General features: G+C 37.8%; 2 protein-coding genes across 5 annotated transcripts in view; both read right to left on the bottom strand.

The window, feature by feature from the left end:
• Positions 1 to 543: 543 nt before the first annotated feature.
• On the bottom strand, positions 544 to 13,385 carry NOL11 (nucleolar protein 11). 2 transcript variants are annotated; one of them, XM_075044265.1, is made up of 19 exons: positions 13,224 to 13,385; positions 11,788 to 11,901; positions 11,052 to 11,117; positions 10,850 to 10,906; positions 10,098 to 10,243; positions 9,775 to 9,832; positions 9,129 to 9,267; positions 8,533 to 8,730; positions 7,728 to 7,804; positions 6,866 to 6,989; positions 6,093 to 6,196; positions 5,749 to 5,826; positions 4,887 to 5,071; positions 4,504 to 4,629; positions 3,325 to 3,546; positions 2,732 to 2,810; positions 1,559 to 1,651; positions 1,142 to 1,249; positions 544 to 841 (listed from the first exon to the last, which is right to left on the bottom strand). In XM_075044265.1, exons 1-19 carry the CDS (start codon positions 13,371 to 13,373, stop codon positions 728 to 730), a joined length of 2,238 nt encoding a protein of 745 aa, XP_074900366.1. In that variant the 5' UTR covers positions 13,374 to 13,385; the 3' UTR covers positions 544 to 727. The 2 variants fall into 2 exon arrangements, with proteins under 2 accessions (XP_074900366.1, XP_074900367.1); XM_075044266.1 differs by lacking the exon at positions 11,052 to 11,117.
• A 1,674-nt stretch (positions 13,386 to 15,059) lies between these two features.
• The window catches only part of PITPNC1 (phosphatidylinositol transfer protein cytoplasmic 1), an 88,233-nt gene continuing 79,457 nt past the window's right edge, over positions 15,060 to 23,835 (bottom strand). For 2 of the 3 annotated variants that reach the window (XM_075044264.1, XM_075044262.1), the window contains 2 exons: positions 22,531 to 22,649; positions 19,295 to 19,538 (listed from right to left, as the gene is read on the bottom strand). In XM_075044264.1, the coding sequence (XP_074900365.1) occupies positions 19,533 to 19,538; positions 22,531 to 22,649 (125 nt within the window). In that variant the 3' untranslated portion in view covers positions 19,295 to 19,532. Of the gene's footprint in view, positions 19,539 to 22,530; positions 22,650 to 23,835 lie in introns of all 3 variants that reach the window. The other variant, XM_075044261.1, reaches the window with a different exon arrangement.

Below are 23,835 nucleotides of genomic sequence, written 5' to 3'. Positions count from 1 at the left end.
TTCAAGAATTTAACTACTAACTGCCACACAACCCCCTCCCTTCTCTTTTTTTTTTTTTTTTTTTTTTAAAGCAGCATAGGACCTGGTTGGACTGGAAAAGAAAGCATGAAAGAGTACACTAACAAGTTGTGATACCATGACACATAGGAGAGAGAAAGCAGTGAGTTAGGTAACAACCCCACACCTACACTTAAGCTACCTTCCCTGTTTAAGCCAGGTCTGTAATGTCAAAGGCATCTTTGGACAAAGTAAAAACAACATAAAAATAGAAAAATCAAAGTAGCAAACTCAAATGAGTTCATCTATAGTTCATAACCTGAGTGGAGATAAGAGAACTCTGAAGACTCTCATCAGACTTCAACTATTAAGTAAAAAAGCAGCAAGTAGAATAAAAATGTCAATTCATTTGATGAAACATCTGTTGAAGCCTTACTGCAAATATCCTGCTAATTCTTTGCTAAGAGTCATGTGGTATTTTGGGCTGTTCTTATGATTACATATCAAAATTATACTTGAAAATATAAGCAAGCATCCAGCTTCTCATCCAGTCAGCAAGAGAGCTTTTAATACACAAGTCTCAAACTTACAACTCCCATGTAGCTACAAGAGTAACCGTGCTCCTCCTATGTAGAAAACAACTTTTCACATCCCCAATATGGAGTGCTAATACATCCTCGTCATAAAAGGAATCAATAAAAAATAAATGTGTTAATAATTCATTTCAAATTCAAATAAGTTCCAGCACTTCAATAGAATATGTCTGAGAGTCTTTCTGGTGGTTAAGTCTTTGTAATTCTCGCAAACTTCCTTCAATCTTGTTGAGTTCGGAGTAGAACCGTACCTGAAAAGAAGAAAACACAAGATATTTACAGTAAAATCAATTTTACTTATTTTCATACTGTGGAACTACCTGTGGCTCTGCACAGTTTCAAATATTTAAACCAAATAAATATAGTAGCTTTTAAAATCAAAATGAGAAAGAAAGGCAACTGCCATTTCATGCTCAGGAAGGAGCATACAGAGCAGAACAGACATTATTTGATTTACTATATAATTTGTTGTTGTCTGCCCACCCCTTATTAACACCCATATTCTAAATCCATACTAAAATGAAATAATTATCCCAGAAGATGCAACTTACTTGGGCTCTCACAAACTTATGCAGGTTTGAAAGCAACTCTTTTGCATCTGGTAGCATCACCATAACTGTGAACTGAGCATCAAGTAATAGGCACATCCAATCCATAATCTGAAGACAAAAAAAGAAAAGCACACTTATATTTTATGATACACAAATGACACAGATTTTGCTTTAAAAAGCTGAACTCTGAAACATTAACTTCTAATGCAAAATGTGTAGTTTCATATTTTAATGCAGTATATTTATTTTCCGATTGTAAAAAATGTTGTCACATTTGACTTTATACAGGTTATATTAATAGACAAAACTTTGTAGAATGAATGTAGATCTCAGCTGATTCTTGATATTCACAAGTACTCACTAAGTTACACACCACAGAAACCGAACGAAGTACAACTCTTAGAACTAACTTCTCACCTGATTTATAGTTGGAGAGCGTATTCCAGGAAGAGTGGTATTAATTTTTTCACTGCATTTCACATACAGGTAGTATAGATACCTGAGAAACAGCTAAAAATAGAAAAGTCAGAATATTTTTAAAGGACAAATATTTAAAAGACAGGAGTTTTGTCCTGCACACAGCAATACTTGTAAGGGTTTTGTTTTTTTTTAAAATGTATTTTTTTAAAGCAACATAGATGCCTCTACACTATACATTAAAAATAAGTTTTATGGTTCTCCTACACCATCTATAGCTAGGTGTTTGAAGATTCTCAGCAATATTCAGTGACGTTATATTCAGGGGTAACCATTGTTCCAGTGCTTTTCTCAGTGCAATTTAATTCAATCACAGACTTTTTCTAGGAACTTCGCTAAAAACTGTATCAACATTAACAATTTTAGTCCCAGTTTCACTTTCAGTAGCCAACATTAAATTGCTAATGGTCAGAATCAGGTCAACATCATCTTGTTCCGAGTCAAATATTCTTTCTCTCTCCAAAGAATGAAATCAAGGAGATGGGTCAGTGCTAAGATCAGCTTTGTTCTGATGCGTGGGGTCTTTTGAATCACTGGAAAAGCACATGCGTGCTTAGGTACTATGGTACATGCAGTTCTTGAAGTTACATTTAAGGTTTTGAGGGACAGAGGAGTGTGTGTTTTGTTTTTTTTTTTACCTGAGAGGATCTGAGATTTAATAGTCAAGTTTGATTTGTATTACATTTAGCATTTTACACAGTATACAGTTTGTTTCTCCTATTTTCTAAACTTCTGTTTCTGATGCAATTCACTAAATTAGCATGTCTCATTCCTTTCTTAAAAAGCATCCAAATCAAGAAAAGGTACTATACTTGCTAACAAAATATGAACATTTTCCAAGTAGGCTGGGTCGCAAAGAGGGTTCTTATTTACATTTTCAAAAATAAGCAAGGACTACAAAAATTAATAAAAGTTCCATATGTATGTGGAAAAAACGTGACACTCAGTAACATTAAATCTTATTAGGCATCCTAACTTCATTTTCATGGATTAGTCTGTGATTTGGACTCCAGTAAGAGTGGCAAGTTTCTGATATACAATTGAAAAACTCTTCCCTTTCCCTGCCCGCAAAATAATAAGGATTTTTAAGCTCTTTGATTTTAACATACTTACAACAGCTTGCTGAGCTGGAAGGTTTTTCAGATGAGGCAAAAGAAATGTTTCACTGTAAGCTGAATGGAGAACAGCATTTCTGTGCAGTACTATTAAGGAAATAAAATGGCAGGAAAAAAATACCAGTTTCTACAAACTGAAGTGAATTCTAGTTAAAATATTTCTCTAGGTTCTTTGAGAGAGGTCCTATTTCAGCTTTTTGAATCTCCCTTATTTCTATCATGAAATATATACAGCAACCGAAATATCACAACACAGCTTGAACAGTTCTGTTTACTACAAGTATGTAATTGGGTAGTGTGTTTCAACAGGCAAACATCAAAATCATTGATGCTATTTTCTCTTGAATAGACAAAGTTTCATTACACTTTTGCAATATTGTAATAATAAAATTTGTGTAGATGCTTCCTAGAAGTTAATTGTTTCTATTTATATTCTAAACATTTTTTTTACTGAGTAGGAACTTGTCTTATTGGAACTTCTCAGAAATTTTCAACAGTAACAGAAGATATGTCTTTTAGTAATACTAAATATAAAAATTCACATCACATATAATGCACTGACTTTCCTTCATTAAAACATACAGAGGATACAATAATGCTGCCTTCTGTGGTCCAACAGGGCAGAATTCACCATCACACGTCAGATGGGTTTCCTTTGTGATTTTAGTATCCCAGATGTCTTGTTCCAGCTCTGCACTGAAACCATTTTCTACAATTTCAGTCTTAACTTCTTTATTGTTGAATTCAATATCAATGTAACAGATTACAGATTCTAGATTCACATCTATTCTTTGAAGATAGGCTTCACTAATGCTGTAGAAGAAAATTTCAGACATTTAATACTTTTAATTATTAGCTTTAAAATCAACAATTCCATCAACCCAACGGTAGCACATACTATGAACTCCTTGAAACTTACTATGAAAGTGAAAACATACACTAAAATATAAAGTCTTGCAGAATGAATAAAGGACATGACAGAACAGTTAATATTTTGTAATTATTAACCTTGAACAATACATGTACTGCTCTTATTCCAGCAATGTAAGTTACTGTATTATTACACATTCATAGGCATTCAGTCATAGGCTGATTTAAAGGTTACACCCCATTCAAGACTGTTATTGTATTCTGAAATTAGTGGGACTGCTTCAACCCATAAGACAGTTATGATTTTCCTAATATTTAGAAATAGTATTTTAGAACGTATTTGACAATTCTAAGGTATGAAATTAAACAGATCAGATGTTTCCAATAAAAAAAAAAAATCCTTTTTGCTCTGGAAGCCTAGAGGAACAATTACAACAGTCTTGTCTTTTGGTTGCAGTGCCTACCTAAAATTTCATCCTTTTTGGAATATGAAAACCATTTTTGTCGTGAACTTAGAAGAATTTGGGGGGGGGGCATTCTTACCCCAGGTAAGTTCCCAATTAAGTCTGTTGCACAGTAAACAGATAGTTGTAACAATATATGTAGAAGGATGCGAATGCCATTCAAGCTGGCAGTGTTACAAAAAGGCATGTTCATTTAATTCCTATTTACATAGTTTTTAGAATTAACATATGCAACAGACATCTTGTAAAAAGTTTGTCAGTCTGCAAGACTGCAACATACACTGTAGTCGGAATTAAGAATTTAATGCACAGTATTAATTGCTCATCTATAAAATTAAAGCCATTCTTGACAACACACAGCTTTTCATTAATGGGCTTGGTTTGGTGAAGAAGAAGAAAAAAAAAAAGGAAAAAAAAAAGAGTGATTCTAACTTGCCTTAAAAATACTTTCAAGCAAGCATAAGTAATCTCTTCAGGAATATCTGGAAACCGTTGTAAGCAGATTTGTAAGAGATGCACATCTTTTTTCTCCAAAGCAACAGCCATTAAATCTGGACATAAACTGCAAGAATATGAAAAGAATAGGCTGCATAGTTCATACCCATTGAAAACTACATTGACAACTAATGCAGAAGTATTAATCTCGTTTTACACAAAAATCCATCTGGGAAGTATGAGCTTCATCAGAAAATAAGCATAAGCACCTTTGACAGTAAATTCTGATAATTCAAGAATGCTTTATAAACAACTGGATTTCTACTTTTTTTTTTTTACTTTTAAAGACTATTCCTTATAATTAAAAAAATGCAGAATCATCACCTGTAAGACAAGTCTCGAGTTTGGACTATCTGTAGCAGGAAATTTCGAGGGTAGTACTTTGGATTTGTTTTACATCTGTTTATAAGAGCAGTTATTACACATCCAATGGTAGCTTGGAAATCTGGCATCTGTGCTTTTGACATCAATTGTCTCAATTCATCTTCAAATGCAGTTGTAGAAGCGTCCTGAAAACAACAAATACTGTGCAACTCAGAAGTACAAGGCATAGGTTTGAGAACTGTACTATTACTAATTAGACTAAGTAGAAACAGATGTATTTTGGAATTCAAGCTAAAAAAATTTACAAAAAAACCCCTCACCACTCTGCATTTTGGTAGTCTCTCAAGCATGAGAGTACCAGTTGAAGGTAATTACTCACTCTGAACTCAGGTAAGCAGTATTTTTCAATAATTGCTCAGGGATTATTCGCCTGTTACTTCAGTAACATTATCAAGATGTCCAGCCACAGGTAAACTATAGGTATGTTCACACAGGAAGGGATGCAACTTGAAGCATCATAACACTTGCAGCAAGTTTTAGAAAGGAACTAAACAGCTTATTGGTATATTTGCAGTGGAATTCCTAGCATTCCTACTTTCTAGATCCAAAATGTCTTCAACAAAATTAAAGCCATAACATAAGAACCTAAAAAAGCTTAAAAAAGCAGAGTTCAGGTGAAATATCCTCCCACCTTATTTACTGTTCTAGCACAATAATAACAATATCGTCCAACTCGCCTGTTTAAGGCAGCTTTGTCAACTTGATACGTACAAGAGGACACGGAAAGATGAATAGCTTAAGAGACAACTAGAATACTCTGAGAGTGTCTAAAACACTACTTTAGGTTATTTGGTTTACTTACTTTTAGATTTAGCAAGAGCTGCCCAACTGATAAGGTATCTGGCTGTACTTTAGCAACCGTGTTCCTTTTTGATCTTAACTATAAAGAAAAAAAAAGTTATTATTCAGCTGGTATATATTGAAGGGTTTCAGTCAAGATAACTAGGAACTTCACGTGACAACTTGCTGCACAGATTACAATTAGTAACTGGGTAGTCCAATGCCAGAAACAGCGTTAGAAACAATGAGTGACAAATACAAAGTGAAATTTCCTTCTGCCACAACACCTAAAAGTAAAAGTAGCAGCGTGGGGAAGACGCAAGAGAAACAAAACAAAAACCTCACATGCTCCTAATGCTAACTTACAGTCATTTTGGACTCAGATTTCAGAGCTACAGACTGCTGTGACTGAAAGGAAACCACCAGCTCTTCATCTCCAAGGGTATTCCAGTTCACATATGAAGACACATCTGTGAACACAAAAATGAAACTTCATGAAGGTAACACTTAAAGCACATTTATTAAAGTATAGATATTATATCAACTTCTTATAGTTGTTTTCTAAAGTATAATCCAAGTCATTTTATGCTGAGAAAGTTTCCAGTTTTATCTCAGCAGCAGGTATTTTTAGGACTCCTTTTGCATACTGTTTTTCCATTCAGCCTCTGGGAGGAAGAGAAATAAGTTATTACACAATTTATGGTGAGCATTACTTCCAACAACATTTTACCAGTGAAATGCTAAATTAAAGAGACTACAACAGGACAATTTTAAACTAAAGTTTACAAACTAAAGTTTGAATTTGCCCAATGTAATCACAAACTCTTTGAAAATAATTTTTAGGAGATAGCACTTCATTTTGTCTTCAGTATTCATAGCTAGCATTCCAGTACTTTCAGTAATGCCAGTATTTGAATGACAACCCGGGCTAAGTGAAGCCACAATAAATTCAGACATTTGTGTGCTTCGCTGTTCTCAGCAACAGTAAATTTAAACAGCTAGGAACAGAATACAGTGTTAGGTTACTTCAAGCTGTTTAGATTCAATTGAATTTATAGACTGTAGTAAAGTAATTTTTACACAATTTCAGAAGTTTTCCTTTTACAAGATCTTTTCACTGTAATTATAAAAATTCTTACCAGGGGTTTGACTGTCCTTGAGCTTTCCCACAGCAGCTGCCAAAGATGACGTTTCACACTTGTACATAATCACTGTTAACACTTTCCCATGAGTAAAAAAAAATTTCTCCTCATAACACCACAACTAAAAAATATTAAAACATATCATTAATGAGGAGATGAGCAGAGAAAGTGTGTTCCTACAGAAGCTGATGTTTAACTCCTTACTACAAAATTCAACTAAAAGTTAGCAAACAGATTATTTTAAATTATTTTTGGTGAGTTTAACACTTGTTAGCAGACCTTCATTAACTGTTGATTTTAAATACAATATGAAATAAGCGTTCTGTTGAGTATTTTCCAGGGATGTCTTAAAGTACAGTGCCTGCTCCGAGGCATTAAATCCACTTGATAATTTTATTTTTTTACATTCCCTCTTATGCAATTTTAAGTCAGCTGTTCTATTTCACTAGCGCATTTATTACTTAGGTGTCAGTTGACTTATCAGTTGACATGTGAACATCTTGAAATGCTGTTTAGGGAGATGCAGAGATCATTTAGACCATCAAATGCAAATCATCTCAACAGATTAGATCCTGGCTGGGTTTTCTGTTTAATTAGCTATTTCATTCTCATCAAATAATCAAGACCATCAGAAGTGAAAAGGTACTGAATTATCAAAGAAATTGCCATAGGCCACCATTGTCCTGCTAAATATTCTGACAAAAATAGCTCATCAATGGGTCAATATTAGCTTTGTTTCAGAAGCTGGCATTCACTGCTCTTCCAGACAGAAGCAGAACTCTAAAGCCCACCAGTCTCTTCACTGCTATCATGCCAAATGCACAAAGCTTGTGGACCACAAATTAAAGATTGAACTTACTTGTCCACTGGTTCCCAGAGGCAGTTCCTTTGAAGTTTGCAACGTCTGAAATTTTGTATTCCATATTGTTAGGCACTCTAGGGAAAATAAGAGACAGATATTACAAGCCCAAAAAGCAACAGAAATGCTACATTTGTCTTTGCTACTTTCAGTTAAAAACAGTTGAGGAAATAGAAACAACTGTTTCAAAATAGCTCAGTCAGTAATGTATTCAACATTAGGAACTAAGTCCTTCCTGTTAGATCTCAAGAAAAATACTTAAAGATGAGTTAGTTTTCCAGTGAAGAGCTTGCCACAAGAAGCTGTGGCAAGAGGGACAGCAGCCAGTGTGGCTTCCAGTCAGGAAGAACATTTTGTCATAAAATGCCATGATCAGTGGCTTAAACTTCGGTGATCCCACACTTCGGAAGTTTAGGCATGAGACTGAAGTGTTTATTTTACTTATTTTAGACAATGATTTCTCAGCGGACATTAGGTCTGTTTCCCCACATAGGTCCTTTTACAAGTGTCCAAGTCCTCCTTTTAATTCCCCTCCATCCATGAGTTCTCTCGCTGCATGTTCTCAACTTTGTTTCACAAACAGCATGCAACCAAATACTGAAACACAACAGTGAGTATAGTCCTGCAACACACTACATGGTTCACTGGTAAAGGTTATCTTTTGGCTAGTGCTCTGAACAGCACAGCTCAACTACGTACTAGTTTCAAGAGTCAACTAACATTTTATTTGCACTATTTCCTGCTTACTGCTTTGCCTAAGGAAATTTTAGACCTTACTACATCTTAATCTGATTTTTTGAGTTACCTTTGGATTCTTCACCAGATGCAGCTAGACTTCCTAATACCGCAACATGGTCTTTATCAAGAACAACGAAAGAAGTTCCTTTCAAAACACTTCCAGATACCGAAAGGTTTAGTAGTAGTGACTTGGACAAAATTTGTTCTTCCTCTTCAGTATTTTGCTGCAGAGGTATCAGAACCTTGTACACAGAGTCACTGGAATCTGTCAAAGAAAAGTGATGATGCTTTTATCATCTATTACTGTGGAAAAAATATTTGATATGATATGGCAAGAGGACATCCAAAGAGAACAAAATCCAGCGAGTGCTGAAAGAAGAAATAATACAGGATATTTAAGGGACATGTTATGACGCAAAGCAGCAAAATAAAAGTATAGCTAGCACGAGATCTGCAAGGTACAAGTCGTAACATTTAGGAACGGTCAGCCCTTGCAGCCATTAAAATATAAGGAAGATTTAATTACAACTTCTACCACTAGCTGTTTTATGAAAGCTTAAAGAGCTACAAAATGTTAAACAGTAATTAATAAATGTCAACATTTTATGTCCTTCCATACAATTCTTTTCTTTATTATCACATCCCATTAGAAAATTAACTTACACAAACACAGAAGTGTGATTATTTGATTTTTTATATAGGCCGTGAAACTCAGTGGTTTAGATAATTCCTGTTGTTCAAGCTTATATCTGTGTAGACTATTCATCTTAAGTTTCTGTATGTAGACAAAAAAATCCCCATCCTAAAACAAAAAAGAAAATAAAGTTTTCCTTTAATTTACACAAAGAAGAGATAACAGAAATTCAGATATTGGTACTGCTTAACTTTGAATGTTAAGCAAAATTAGGAATTAGTGTTTTCTCTAAGACATACAGCCTAATTCAGAAAAGTTTGCAGACTCAAGCATGTAAAGAAAATTCTCATTTGATGAAACAGTTGGATTCACAAGGAGAAGCATTTAAATAAAGACAGATTCATGTATAACTTTTTTTAAAAAACATAAATCCTATTTAATAAGTTCTTCACAATGAGCAAGTATTTGAGGTCAATGAAGAGTCACACAATCGTCTACTATATTTATTCTTAATCGGGCTCCTCAGCCCTGAAAGCAACACAACTTCAATTTAACTGTTGTATCAGAAACAATACATACATTGGATATTGATTAAATCAGGATAATGATTTCACTAAAAGCTCTTAAAATCCAATGAAACAGGTGATGGATTTTTTAAAAAAGTATTCGACTCACTTTCTCAGTAGTAAAAATTAAGACAGGTTGTTGACCTTCCATAAAAGCTTCACTCCACCTAAAATCAGAAAGCTGTATGAATGTCTTTTAAATTCTAGGACTTACACCTAAAGTCATATCACTATTCCTTAGGCAGCCTCTAATTTTTAGGATATCTGTATAAATAATTTTAAGATTTTAAAAACAATGTGTTGGAAAAACCCACCCAATCCCAAGATCCTGGTCTTCAGATTTCTCTCCTGCTCCCTCAAAAAAGGGAACAACTTTCGTCATCATCAATCCCTCTGAGCAAGAAGCAAACTTCATGAAGTTGTGTCACTTACTTAATGACTTCGTCCGAGATAATGTTTTCAATTTCTTGTTGTGGGGCTTCCAAAAGGACATCTAAAGTTCGAACACCACCTCCTTTGAATAGTACCACTGGCCCTCCATTGGGTAGTGAATGTACTCTGTATACATCAGCTGAAAGCTATATGGAAAAAAAAAATGGTATGTTTTTCAGTATATTACCTTGAAAGCTAAGCGCTTCATCAGTGATTTTTTTTTTTTAGTTCTTTCAATAAACAAGTAACAGAAGAAAGACGAACCTGTAAGATTCCTAATAACATAGGTCTAGTAGATGCCAATTTTATGAAATGCTATGCATGTCACAGATCACTACCGACAAAAAGCCAGGAAAGCATTCCAATGAGTATCACGCTTCTGAATCATATCAGAAAAACCATAATTGAGGGTAAGGCGTTCTAACAACTGATACACAGCACAACACAAAGTGCTGTTTAACACATCCACCAGCAGAACACAGAAATCTACATTTGAATGTAATTCACCATCTTTAAAGAAAGTCCTCTGAAACTCTGGACTTGGGATACAGATAATTTTAAGAATAATACTTTGATGATCAAGTCTCTCAGTCCAAGTGGATTTCTTGCAATATTCCAGAACATCATGAAGTGCAAGTTAAGACAACGGTCAGCTAAAATATAATATTACTAGTACTATGAAAATTAGCAACTCTTCCCTCCACCAGGATTCAAAATGTTAACACAAAAGTGAACATAAGTAAGAGACTTACCGTTGCTTTAAATACTTTGTCCAAGTTAATATCTTTGTTGTTCCATATTCTTAAAACCTTTAAGAGAAGCATCATTTTTTAAGCACAGTAAGACAAGAATATATAGACTTTTCAGCATGCAAAACACTAGCAATTGAGTGTCGCTGAAACAGGGGAGGAAAATATACAGAAAGTATTCAGAGCAACCTTAGTGGACACTGACCCAGGGAAGTTTGCATGGGAAGAAGCTGAAGCAGGTATGACAGGAACACAAACCAAGCTCAGAAATCTTGAATTGGAAAGGGAGGATAGGAAAGAGTAAGGTTAAGGAAAAAGATACAGCAGAATTCTCAATGAAAGTAGATCAAAGTGATGGAAGCAGATTAAGATACAGATGACCTGATCTGGAAGAGAATGTTTCAAGGAGAACAATGAAAGGTCAGGAAAGATATTTCATGAGCAACAATTAAAAAAAGCCAAAGGTTCAGCACATGCTGAGCAAACACTACAAGTACACAAAAACGAAATGTTTAACTGTAAAACATAAGCAGAAAAACAAGGATGCAGGTATGAACTATTTTAACTACTTCAGTACCATAATCATGCAGTTCTAAATGTCAACCAGTCTGCAACAAAAGAAATAATTTATCCTTAGAGAATGTATGCATGAGGCATTCTTCATGGAGAATGCTTCTGTTTTCAAAAGGCTACTGCATAACTGGTGCTCAGCACAGATGATCTTCACGTTGCTAACAAAAGAATACACTGTGCAGCTGTAGAACTGCACATCCCTGTCCTCTCAAAGAACAGAGATAACCTAAACTGGGAGAGGGTGGTGAGAGCTCCATACATTTACATTTAACCAAAAGCGTAGCACCACTGATTTCTTCCCTATCGACACTCATTTAAAAGACTCACTATATCCTTTTTTCCCATTAAGAAAAGATAAAGGATCTCACCTTGTCATCATGAACAGCTATATATTCATGAGTTTCAAAGTTGCATACAACCGGACATGTGATAATCTGCCCATGTTTAACTGACCAACAACCTAGTGGCTTCTGATCTGAAACCTAGAAGAGTCAGAACAAAGGCACTGTAATTAAAATATAGCATGGTACACTTTTGGGATTTTTCTCATGACAGAATGCAAATGCAAGGTAGCCACATCCGATTTGAATGAGAATATTAAAATATGGAAACCGCTATACTCAGAACTCCCGCTTGAGCATTCCTGTTTCTCGCTTTAATACCAAAAATTTTAGAGTAACATGAAAGAACTCTACATTAATTAGAAATTATTTCTTTTGACACGAGAAATAACTTTGACCTGTAATAGTCAGAGAGGTTTATGCCACAAAGCACAGGTATAATGCATGGCTTTTCCAAAGTGAAGACATTACTTTTAATCACTAGTGTAAGTTACTTTTACTCACTAATACAATCATGCACGGAACCACACTTTTTCTCTTCCTATTTTGGTGTAAGTTATTGAGACCAAGAGCAATGAATTTTACTGTCTAAACTCCTGTTTATGTATGATTTGCATCTGGCTGCTCCGAGGGTACTCAACCCCCTCTCCTTGGCCTAGGGCTACCCTGGGTGTATTTACCAACATATTTATGTTCTCGTGTATGGCCTCAGGAGTGGGACTAAACAACCCAAAGGAGGCTGTATTGTGAATCCACTAAGATACAATCCCTAGCCCCATGAATGTGAAAGCCAGAAACCCCAAATATTTTCCTAAAGTTTCTTACCATGGTCTACTGAAATAGATGCATACATTAAAAGACACCAGAACATACTTTTAGCTCCAAGTGCTGCAAACTAAAATCTTTCATCCTCCAGCCAACAGTGAGGCAGCTGACACACAACTGACAGCCGGACAAAACGCACATCACCCTGGCTACTGTAAGGAAACGTCACGTACCCTGCAGCTTCGGGATGGCAGTATGTCTTGGAATGGGGAACGGAGAGAGAAAATCAGCAAGAGGAGAAATATACAAGCAACCTCCTAAGCCGACACCCGCTCCGCTGGCAGACGGGCCGGGGGACAGCGGAGGAGCGCAGGTGAGCAAGGCTGGACTGGGCAGGACTGGACTGGGCCGGGCAGGACTGGACTGGGCCCCCACTCCCCGAAGCCAGCACCGCTCCCCCCGCCGGCGGTCCCACCTCCAGCCGAGGGATGGCGGCCTGCGGCCGGGCGGGACAAGACGGGGCGGCGCCCGGTGACAGGTGGGCCCAGCCGTCCCCCGGCCGGGCCGGAGGGAGACCGGCCCTGCGGTGCCGCCGCCGAGGCCCTGCCCGGGGACTCTCCCACAGGCCGAGGCTGCCCGGCGGCAGCAGCGACGCCTCCTCCCGAGGAGGAGCGACCGGGGCTGGGCCGGGCCGTTACCTTAAAGAGCGTGGCCGTCCTGCCGCGGTCGGTGAGCAGGACGTGGTCGGGGTCGGGGCCCGGCTCCAGCGCCAGGAGGCCGCCGCCGAGGCCGACGCCGCCGCTGGGACCCAAACCGCACAGCGTGAAGCTCTCGCACAGCGCCGCCATCTTCGCGAGCGCCCCCGCCTCTCGCGAGACTTGGCACGGGCCCCGAGCCGGCGCGCCGCTCGCCGGGGCGGCACATCGCGCATGCGCCGCCGTCCACGGCCGGCGGAGGGGGAGTGGCGGAAAAGGCCGAGGCCGTTCGGGAGTTTCCGGGCGCGGCGCCCACGAGCGGGAAACTTGGCGTCGCGACTTGGTGCGGCACTATCGTGCGGTCGTGCTCCGCCGGGTCGGGACTGTGCCAGCCCTGCCTCTTCCCCCTGGGGGAGTAGGGAGGCTTTGCCAGCTGGCACTCGCAAAGGACGTAAAAATCCGATGCGTTCTGAACGTTTTAAACTCTATAAAATCCAAGAAGAGCCATTGATTTTTCGGAACCCTGTTACAAAGCGGGACTGTCAACGGCATTTAGGTTTTCCCCCGTTCAGGTGTTCCCAGTGCATTTCGTGCATGGTATTAATTGGATCGTTGCCTCAACCAGTGTTCTGAAGAGGTGTCATTTATGTGCAGGTTAGCACCGGGACAATTAGGTAAAAGGCTTCTCGTTTTGCATCTACACAATAAAACGTGGCTGGTTGTAAGACTAATTAAATGTATTTCTGCCCTATGAGATGCCTCATTTTTGTAAAGAATAAAGGGTGGAATTTTTTCCCCGTGCAAGAGCGCAACGCAACTCCAACAATTTTAGTAGCGGTAGGGTCAGGTCCAGGTTTTTAACCCATTTATGATGCATTTTCATACGTTAGTATTTTATTTGTGTGAAAATTTTAATGAAGCCCTAGCAACACCAGCCCAAACTGTAACAAAACATCGAGTCAAACCAAACCACCAAGAGATGAGGTCAGGCCAGGTCCGACCGTTGGACGTGTTACTGGGCTAGCTGTTTTTGCTGTTGGGAAGCACGTGTTGTCAGCACTGGAATTTCAGGGTCTTGCCAGTGGCGTATCTGCCTGCTGGAGAATCCAGCCGTCATTCCAGCTCCTGGAGGACAGTCACGACCACTTTGGCGGCAAGGCCTCAGCTGGGCTCCGGCTGTCCGCAGCGCACGGCCCCAGCACACTGACCCCAAGGGGCTCTTACCAAAGCCACCCAGAAGTCGTTACCGCAGACCCGAGGCCCGGCAGGGCTGTGTGGTTTCTGCCTTAAATATTTTCTAGGTCTATGTTTGTTCCTTGTGTCCTGTTCTACGCAGTTTTGAAGCATTTCTATACTGAATATGCGACTACGAGTTTTCTGATGCAGAAGAAGCTTTATTTCTATGGAGTAAGCCTCTACTTAAAACGCTTAAAGAATCATTGTACCTGTGAAATTTCTGTTGAGTAAAATTAAATGACTTGTAGACAAGTCTGAGAGGTTTTGAGTGGTCCCTTTTCCAGTATTATTTACTACAACGCTGGGCTGCCAACCCTGCACAGAGACTTACATTCCCTACTGAAACACTTCCTTCTTAAACAAGTGGTTGTTTACAAATGAATGGGCTAACACCAGACTGATGGGGCACCTGCCCTGATAAAATCTGTAAAAAGCTAAGGCACAACAAAACCTTGTAGATGTTGTAAGTGGTTTAAATTTTCCTTGCAAAGCCAATTCTTTGTGCGATTTAATTTTGAGGAAGTGACTTGTAGAGCTGGAGGTAGAAACGCTAATGGGTATGTTCCTTGCTAGAGGAGACCTAGTAAAAGAAAACAGCCACAATTGTAAAGAATAATTGTTGGTAGTTTATTTACAACAAAATGGAAGGGAAAATACAATATTAAAAATAATAAATAACTTGGAAAAATCAGAAACTAAGTGATATGAATGAGAAATATGACAATCAAATTCTCCTGCTGAGCCTTGCATTCTTTAACATGCACATTTCCATTTCAAAACTTGGTCCTTCTTTGATAGCCATCATCGCTCTAAATAAAAGAAATGAATTACTGGACACTCAGAGTCACGTGGAATTATCACAGAAATGAAATAAAACAATGAAACCTGTTTTAGTGACACCACAAAACTACAGGAGATTGTAATTCAATGACCATGCTGTTCATTTAAAGCAAAACATTGTTAGACTTACTTAGCCATTTTAACTTACACATATAAAACCAAGTCCAAACAATGGAAACAGAAAAGCTCCTATTGACAAGATCATGAATTTTCTCTTACTGCACTCACTAATTCATAAAAAAGCATATACATTTGGCTTATTTCAAATGATAGCACATTATTTTTAAGTTATAGTGCAGCAAGCTTCAAAGCAGTTTTAACAAAATATAGCGGCCTTGTTACAAACTAAAATTCAAGGAACAAATATTTTCATTTCAAAATCTCTACAGCAGCAATTAATGCAAATCGGCTACTAGATGTCACAAAATCACCTTCCAGAATAATCAAAAAAGCCAAAGAATAAGGTCAAATAGTTTCTTTCCATAGGATTTATCCAGTCATTTACAAAATTAACCATTACATTCATAAGAAATCCCATTAAGTATCTGTTTCAGGAATGTGCTGCTCCTCATAGTCTTTATGGATATGCCCCTTTTTTAATTTATTAGGAGACCTACCCTTCTAAAGACTGCAATGAATTGCCAGTTATTTTGTAATGATTGTTCTACATGAGATACATAAAAGTACAAGCAAAGCTGGGAGGAGGTTTTAATAGAAACCCAGACAAACTAATCACATTATTTGCCCTAAACTGTATTCTTGATGGAAAATTCCTTGTCAAGCCCTAGCAGAGCTGTATTCTGCAATACTTCAGTCACTGTGGCAGAGAATAGGAACACGGCTACTGTGCCTATTCACCTTTGCTGGGTGGCACCATACTCCGAAGATGCACTCACTATAGTCACGCCATTTATTTTTGCAAAAGAAGTGATGAACACCTGCAAAATGCTCTCTTTCTCCTGACAAACATGTTTGAAAATACAGCAGAAAGCCCTGTGAAAAAAATCCGTAATGAAAACAACCCCTTTGCCTCAAGATGTTATACTGAAGTATTCAGACCGTCCTTTTCATTTAGTTTTGTGTGGTTTTGAGTGTTTGCTGGGAATATTCTAGAAAAAGTTACCCTACCTTAAAACCAACCAACCAGGCAAAACAGAAGAAGATATTTGAAGATCACCTTGACCATATGGGTGGGGAAAGCAAAGCAGAACACAGCAGAGGGTACTTATGCAGGCAATGAAAAGCCTGGACTATTTCTTTTCCAAAGCAATGAAACATTACAGATCTTTTTATATGCCTTCATTAGGAAGCAACATGGAGGCGATGTGGCTGATCGTGATCCTTGTTGTGGCCAACAGTGAATTCAGGCTGTCGGGTCAACAAATCTGGGACTCCTCGAGAACAGCGCTGCTCGGTGGAAGGGCTACAGCAGCAGCACGTGCAGATGGAGACACAGCATTGAACAGCCTGTCATTTTTTTCCATGACATGATCGGTGTCTTTCTCCTACACCTCCGTCATGCAGCTATTAAGATGTGTCCTATTCAGGTATGTTAATAACTTTCATACATGCCTTATCCTCAAACCTACTTAATAATGATAATTAGCGTATCCACGTGGGATTGGAAATCAATCAGTTACATATGAGTAAAGGTATGACTGCTTTGGTCTATTAATCTGTGTCAAACCCAGATGCCAAAATGTATATAGAAACAGTAACATGTAAGCACAAGGACATTATGACTAGAGCTGAGCAAATTTTTCTTTGACAAAGAAAAAAATAATTGAAAAATAGACTTTCAGGTGGAGCAGACCTAAACCATTTCTATATAGGTCAAATTCAGGAAATGAAAAAACAACCAAACAATATGTTATGTTTTCAAAGGTTTCCCTTCTCTGCCAATGTTCCAATCTTGCTACTAAATAAATAATAGTAGTAAAAAGATTAGACCAGTTATATTCATGAATATATAATCTGCACACTTTCTAAGCTGAAATCATAAACTAATGTAGGAAAGTTTTGTTTGCATCATTACAGCGGCTCCTTTTTAAACAAAACAATCATCACCCATTAGTTTACTAATCACACAGAATTACTAGCTCTGAGAAGAAAAGCAAAGCAAAACATGGACAGCAAGTGGGAGAGTGCGTGAAGTCAGACCATAGCTAACCTACAGAGAGCTCCCAGATTTTGCTAGCTACAGGATTTTAACTATCAAACAAATACACACTTGTTTTCAGTGCAGGTTGGCAGTGGAATTACTTCTTCTGCTCCTAAAACTACCCTATAAATATCACACATTCAATGTAACTTCTACTGGATCTACAGCCATTGAGAAGTTCGTGCATTTAAGCCAGTCAAATCACAGCATTGTGCTGAGAAGATGGCACAAATGTCCCATCCAGGTAAAAGGCCATCCCTGAACTGATTGTTCATTATTCAATGATAGTTCAGCTCTGAAGGACTCTTTTTTTTTTTTTTTTTTTTTTTTTTAATCCATGTACCATGTCACCATTGGTACAAAGTATCACCCACTTCGATCATATGATTCAGGTAACAGCTATCATTCACGGGGAATTGAACAGCGGCTTATTTAAAGTCTACTACAGGTACCAACAGAGATAGATACTGACAGCATTCATGAAGTAGCATTTTGTATGAAAGAGAACAAAGTACCCCACATGGGGGTCGGGGTGAAAGTTTCTCACTGAGCTTGCATTTTGAAAAGGAAGGAAGAAAGAGACCACTTCTGCCATTTATTTTTCTCCTCCTTCCACAATCTACACTTCCCTAGTGGGAAGCATCCTTTTCTCCGTTTTAATTCCTGAGATTGAAGAGTGATTTCACACGCAGACCAGGAAGAGCACTTCTGTTTCCTTAACGTCACCCTACATGGGACTGAGCAGCCCCACGATTCATTTGCTTTTTAAAGTGACTGATTTTGTTCACCCCTTCCCTAGATGATGGTAAAGCCTGGAACCAGCTTTCTGTTAGCGGAGATTGTGCTGTTTAGGAAAGATGCGAGGCAGGAAAGAAAAAGGAGTCCTGTATTTTCTTTCCTTTACATTCAAGGTCTTAGAGCGTAACTACCACTCTTCTTCCAGTGAGGAAAAGACAGAATTCATTGGCTTTGCTTCTCAACTGGCTCAATTTAGCTGCTTTTTTTCAATCTTACACATGGAACACCATTGATGAACACCAAGACGGACTTAAGAGATCACAAAAGGACAGGGGAGAGCTATTAAAATACATTATCTACAAGAAATAGGTGGTTTCTTTTACAAATCCTGTGCAAGATAGAAATAATTCAGTGGCCTCAAAGTCAGTATAATTAATTACAATTGGGGCTTCAATACAGTGAAATTTTAAGTTTGAAAAGCTTTGTTTGCTAGCTAAGCCCCAAATCCTGAGTCATATTAAGCAAAATGTGAATCTGAGTGATTGCTGTTGGTGTTCAAGTACAATGAGTTACAGGTCAAAGGTTTATGAATACACAGGAGAAGCCTGAGAGTAGGAAGGATTTTAAAATTGGCTATAAAAGAAGAAAATGGGAGGGTTTTTTTTCTGTTAACCCTGCATTCTAGTTGGCACTAATTTGCCTCAGAAGTCCTTGGCTTTACTAAATACCTACTCCTAATTATAAATGCTAGGACCTAGATGAGGATTTGTAGGTAGAATACTGCTACAGAAAGATTTATTTTCTTTTATAGGGTTCCCCTCAGACTGTTTCATTGTATGTCAGTAAGATGCACCATATGGCTTGAAACACTACTTTAGGAATATATAAACTACTTTCTCTTGCATGCATTTCTCTGAAGGTTTTAAGGATCAAGTCTGAGGAAAGAAGTAACCTTTCCACACCAGTAAGATTATTTTAAGCAAAAAAACAACCAACACACCACCATGACCTTTGTAGAAATTGAGTTACGTCACTCTTGCTGTGGTAGACATGGCTTATCAGGAGGAAACATGCTGGGTTAATTTAAAGGGTTTTTTTCGCTGGATCTGGAAGAGTGAGAGTTTCTGGAGCAGACTTTTTCCGAGGCCGGTCTTTGGGAACTGTTAGGAATTCAGGAGCATCTGTGGAGAGAGGAGTTGATGGAGCACTAGATGGAGCACTGCGGGTTGAAGAAGGCATGGAAATGTTAGAGATAGATATTGCAGGCGGGAAAACCCCAATCTTCTTGTTGGTAGCTTCCTGAGTTGCTCGTTCAAACTCTCGGACTTCATCCATTGTCATGTCTTCACAACAAGAAGGAAAGAAAGATAAAGGCAAGTTACAATCATTTCAAATGATCATTTCGTTAACTCAGTTAAACTACTTCCATCCACATTCTAAATCAGGGAATGATTGCTTATCATGCATATCATTAAGTGATTCTCCACATGAATACCTTCCTATTGTAAGGCATTGATTGGAGTACAATAAGCAGCCAATGTAAAGGAAACGAAGTTAAGTACATTAATCACATACTAATGGTTCTTCTTCTACCTGGATCTGAACTGAATAAAGATTGCTACCTCTGTAATTGCTGGAAAAACCAAGCTATTTCACAGGCAATTAAAGAACACATTTAGATACACAGTCAGCAAGTACAATTTTTCAGAACTTCAAAAAAGATAAAACTGATAGGGTTTTGTTTTGGTTTTGGTTTTTTTTTTTTCATTTAGATTATGAGCATGAATGGGTAAAGGGTTGTCATTGGTTTGTTCGTCTACTGTAATTACCAAGGCATGAAAAATTCTCTCTCCTGCCATGCACAGCTTCTACTGACTTCTAGTTGCACCTGCATGCACATAACTGAGGCCGTTTTGCTTTTCTACTAATAAAGCCTAAAGAATTCCCTCTCACTTGATAAAGCCACAACCTGCTTTCCAACTTTTCCATCCAGAATCTGCACTTAAACATTTACGGCCAACTGACAAATCCACTGCTTAACTCCCTGCAAAATAGAGGCAAAATGACATGAGAGGTTAAAGCCACTTTGCAAGGGAAAATCGGGTCCACAGAAAGCAGTGGAAGTCTTCTCATGCAGGTGACAAATGTGTCACAGTGCTATAGAAACCCACAAGAGGGCAGAGCGATCCCAGCATAGATGTGCTCTGAGCTGAGCTAGGCAAAACTTTTTCGATAAAATCCCAAACGAATGACATCTGCTACAAACTGGTAATTTGAGCAAAAAAATCAGCAAGACAATTCTGAAACCTGCTGCTTCAAGTCTACATTGCCTGCAAGAAGTCCACTGAGCCAAATGAAATAAATTTTATGGTTTTCACTGAATGTCATGTTAAAAGTTTGTAAATGTGAAGTATTTCATTAAACCATTTTATAGATTCTTTGAGCTCTGAAAGCTCAAAAAATGAGAAATAAAAACACTAGCATTTTAATAAGTTTAAAATTCTTACACATTTGGGTCTCTGAGACATGGGACTGGCAATGGTGCTTACCATATGTATGATAAAATCCTGTACTTTCAGTCCATGGATACTTTTTAATATTACCCAGCTGCATGCATCTGTAGCATTGGCTGCAAACGTTATGTAGAAGAAGCTTTATGTTGTATTACAACATCATATTAAATAAACAAAAGCACGCATGTTGCCAGCTGCCTTTTTTCTTCCCTGCAGACAACATTCCAGGGACCTTTTCAGCCTGCATTGCCAGTTATTAGGAGTGAGGACTAAGCCGTTTTCAAATCTGCGATAAGCGGTGGAAATAAACAGATGGTCTCAGAGGAACTGTACTTACTTGTGCTGGAGACAGATTTGAACCTGTTTTGCTGTTTTACATTTTCACACCCTATAACAGTGTGTGTAGCGCTTCTGAACTCAAAGGGTTTAAAAGCACCCTGACATCAAAGGGAGCCCATGCATTCATTTCAGCTATTTTTGATTGAGGACTTCTGTACAACATGAAATAAAAGTTGTCTTGGATAAATGAAAGTGAAAGAGGACAGGAAGATTCCTCAGTTTACTAGCCACTGAAATGAAGACTGATTGAAGTCTTGCTAAGTGGTAGCCTCCAAGACTGTTCATTTTAAATTCAGACATGAAATACTTACTGTCCCTTCAGTTGACTTTTGCTTTTTAGCTTATACTCGCTTTAAATTCCCTTCTGTTCTGATATACACTCAAGTAAAACCAGTTCTTACCCTGAGCTAAGAAGGCTCACAGTCTATTTTCTTCCACTAATGTCAAATTCTGTTCTGACCTCAATGGCAATTTTTCCACATGGGAACTAAGGATGGCAGACTTCTTTCAAAGCCAAATCCCAAAGTGTAGAGCCAAAGTCAAGACTGATTCTCAAGTTACTGCTCAGCTAAGGAGTAACCTTGACGTCAGTGGAGCTGCAGCATTACAAACACAAGAACTACCTTCCTGGTTATTACTTGGACAACAACTTCTCAAGCTGGTGACAATTTTTACTGAATAAGAACAAAGGAAAGACTTCAAACCCTTCAGGCCTTGGCTCACACTCATTACATTAGTAAAACCATCACTGAGTTCTACAGTGCAGTTAGTAGAAATAAAGGAATAATAACAACACTTCAAAAGCAAATATCACTGCATCTTTTCTACTTGCAGATAGTAGTAATTTCTAATTTTAGTACCTCTATTTCAGGTACCCAAATTAGAAACTTTAATACTTTATGAAATTTCCAGAATCTGAATCAAAGAACCTAGAGAGAAATCTGCTCTTCTCCACAAACTGCTGTTATATACTTCCAAAGTATATACTCACCTTGTTGGTAGCTAATCAATGACAACATTAAAATTAGTTTGAAAAGAGTGAATAATTCATTAGCTTTTTTTTTTTTTTTCCTGGTGAAGCAAACAATTTTATCGGTCCCATAGAAATTTTCCACTCCCCATGTTCCTGACTTTTTGACTGAAGCACTCTGAAAGTTCTGCATTTTTAAACTATTCAAATCATAGAAAGTAAAACTCCAATTTAACTTCCTCTTTATGCATCCAACTGAAATTTAAGAATTGTGTTTTCCTGGAAGACAGGGAGCTGTATATGAGCCTAACCCCACCCTTCCTTACATCAGTGGCAGTTTTCAGTGCAAACAAAAGGCAGGATTGCACTTTATGGAGAAAGATTTTGTTCCTACTGAAGCAAAACTTCCCCCAAATTCCACTGACTGGTCAGCAAGATCAGTTGGTTGCTCTTCTCTGATCTGTGCAGGCCTATTAGCTGAGGATGGGCAATATGTTTTAAAAATCAACATACTCTTGCTTTGGCATGGCTCTCTATTTCATCCACAGTAGATGAATGTTGGTTGCAAACTTTAATGTTGGTTTTTTCATGCATATTTTTCTCGTATTCTCGAACATCATCCATAGTCATATCTGTAAAAAGTTCAAAATTGTTGGCATTTTCCATTGATTCAGTGCAAACTTATTTTTTTTTTAAGGAGAAGGTTCTAGGAACACATAGTCTTTTAGCAGAAGCCAAAAAAGGATTTAAAAAAAAGCATGGAGCAACTAGCTTTATGAAGACCGACTCATAAAGGTAGTTATGTCAGCCAAGGAAGGTGTAAGAAGGTTAAGTCAAAGGGAGTCAGAGAACAGGAAGGAGTGGAAATTGTTTAGGAGTATCCGTGTAACGTAAGGTAAGCAAAAAGTATTGAAGTGCAGGCCTTGGCAAAGGCCAAGATCTTCTAAAAAGATTTTAGAAGATCCCTTGGAATAAAGGACAGGTACAGAAATATTATAAATACTTACTTACCTTTCCAGGCACTTTCAAAAAGATTTTATGTTATATTTGCATAGTACATCTCATAACCAGCAAACATTCTTATTGTTAGAGCATACATCAGCTTAGATTCCAGAAACGAACACTTAATTATACTGGTAAAGTGAATTAATAGTGAACACGTTCAGTTTTGTAAGCCTCAAGCAATTTAATGAATCACAAGAATTAGAAATATTCTACAAATCAGGCTGATTCTACCAATAGGATCATTTATCATTGTCTAGGCATGCCTGATGTTGTCAAACTAGTGCATAATCTGTTAGGTGCTTGCTATGTAACTCTAAGCAATTATTACAGATTTTAAAAAGATTTGTTATAAACCACACTTCCAGTAAAAACTTAAAGAATCCAATTAAATGACTTGTGACCTTACTCTTCTGAGTATTCCCATGCTTTCAATAAATCTACTTGAGAGTAAGGTGTAACTGAACATGAAGGCAGTCAGATTTCTGGTCTGTTCTTTACAACGGTTTAATAACTTCAGAGCTTCATGAAAATAGCCATCAACTTTTTACTCATAGAACTTAAATAGCATTTTATTAGCACAGTATACTTGCAAACATGTACCCCTTTTGGTAACATACACTGTGTTTTTGTTCTTGAGGCTGTAATTTTTCTCAAGTTTATTACGTGCCACTTGGATTTGCAAATTCCTGTATCACACCACTGCTTGTTATGTGATGTGAGGCTCTTGCTGCATTTTACAAGACAGCTTTTAAGGAAAGATATAACTTTAGCTATTATATTAGTAGCACAATGTAATACTTCATCCATGAAAAT

The sequence above is a fragment of the Buteo buteo genome, chromosome 13 (assembly GCF_964188355.1).
Source record: "Buteo buteo chromosome 13, bButBut1.hap1.1, whole genome shotgun sequence".
Classification (NCBI taxonomy): Eukaryota; Metazoa; Chordata; class Aves; order Accipitriformes; family Accipitridae; genus Buteo; species Buteo buteo.
The sequence above is the reverse complement of the archived record's forward strand: the minus strand, read 5'-3'. Positions and strand labels throughout refer to the sequence as shown.

Coding starts and splice junctions, on each gene's coding strand:
- NOL11 (XM_075044265.1), bottom strand. CDS start 13,373: ATGGCGGCGCTGTGCGAGAGCTTCACGCTGTGCGGTTTGGGTCCCAGC. Junction 11,902..13,223: donor GGACGGCCACGCTCTTTAAG/GTAACGGCCCGG, acceptor TGACTCTTCTAG/GTTTCAGATCAGAAGCCACT. Junction 9,833..10,097: donor ATCTCGGACGAAGTCATTAA/GTAAGTGACACA, acceptor TTCTGATTTTAG/GTGGAGTGAAGCTTTTATGG.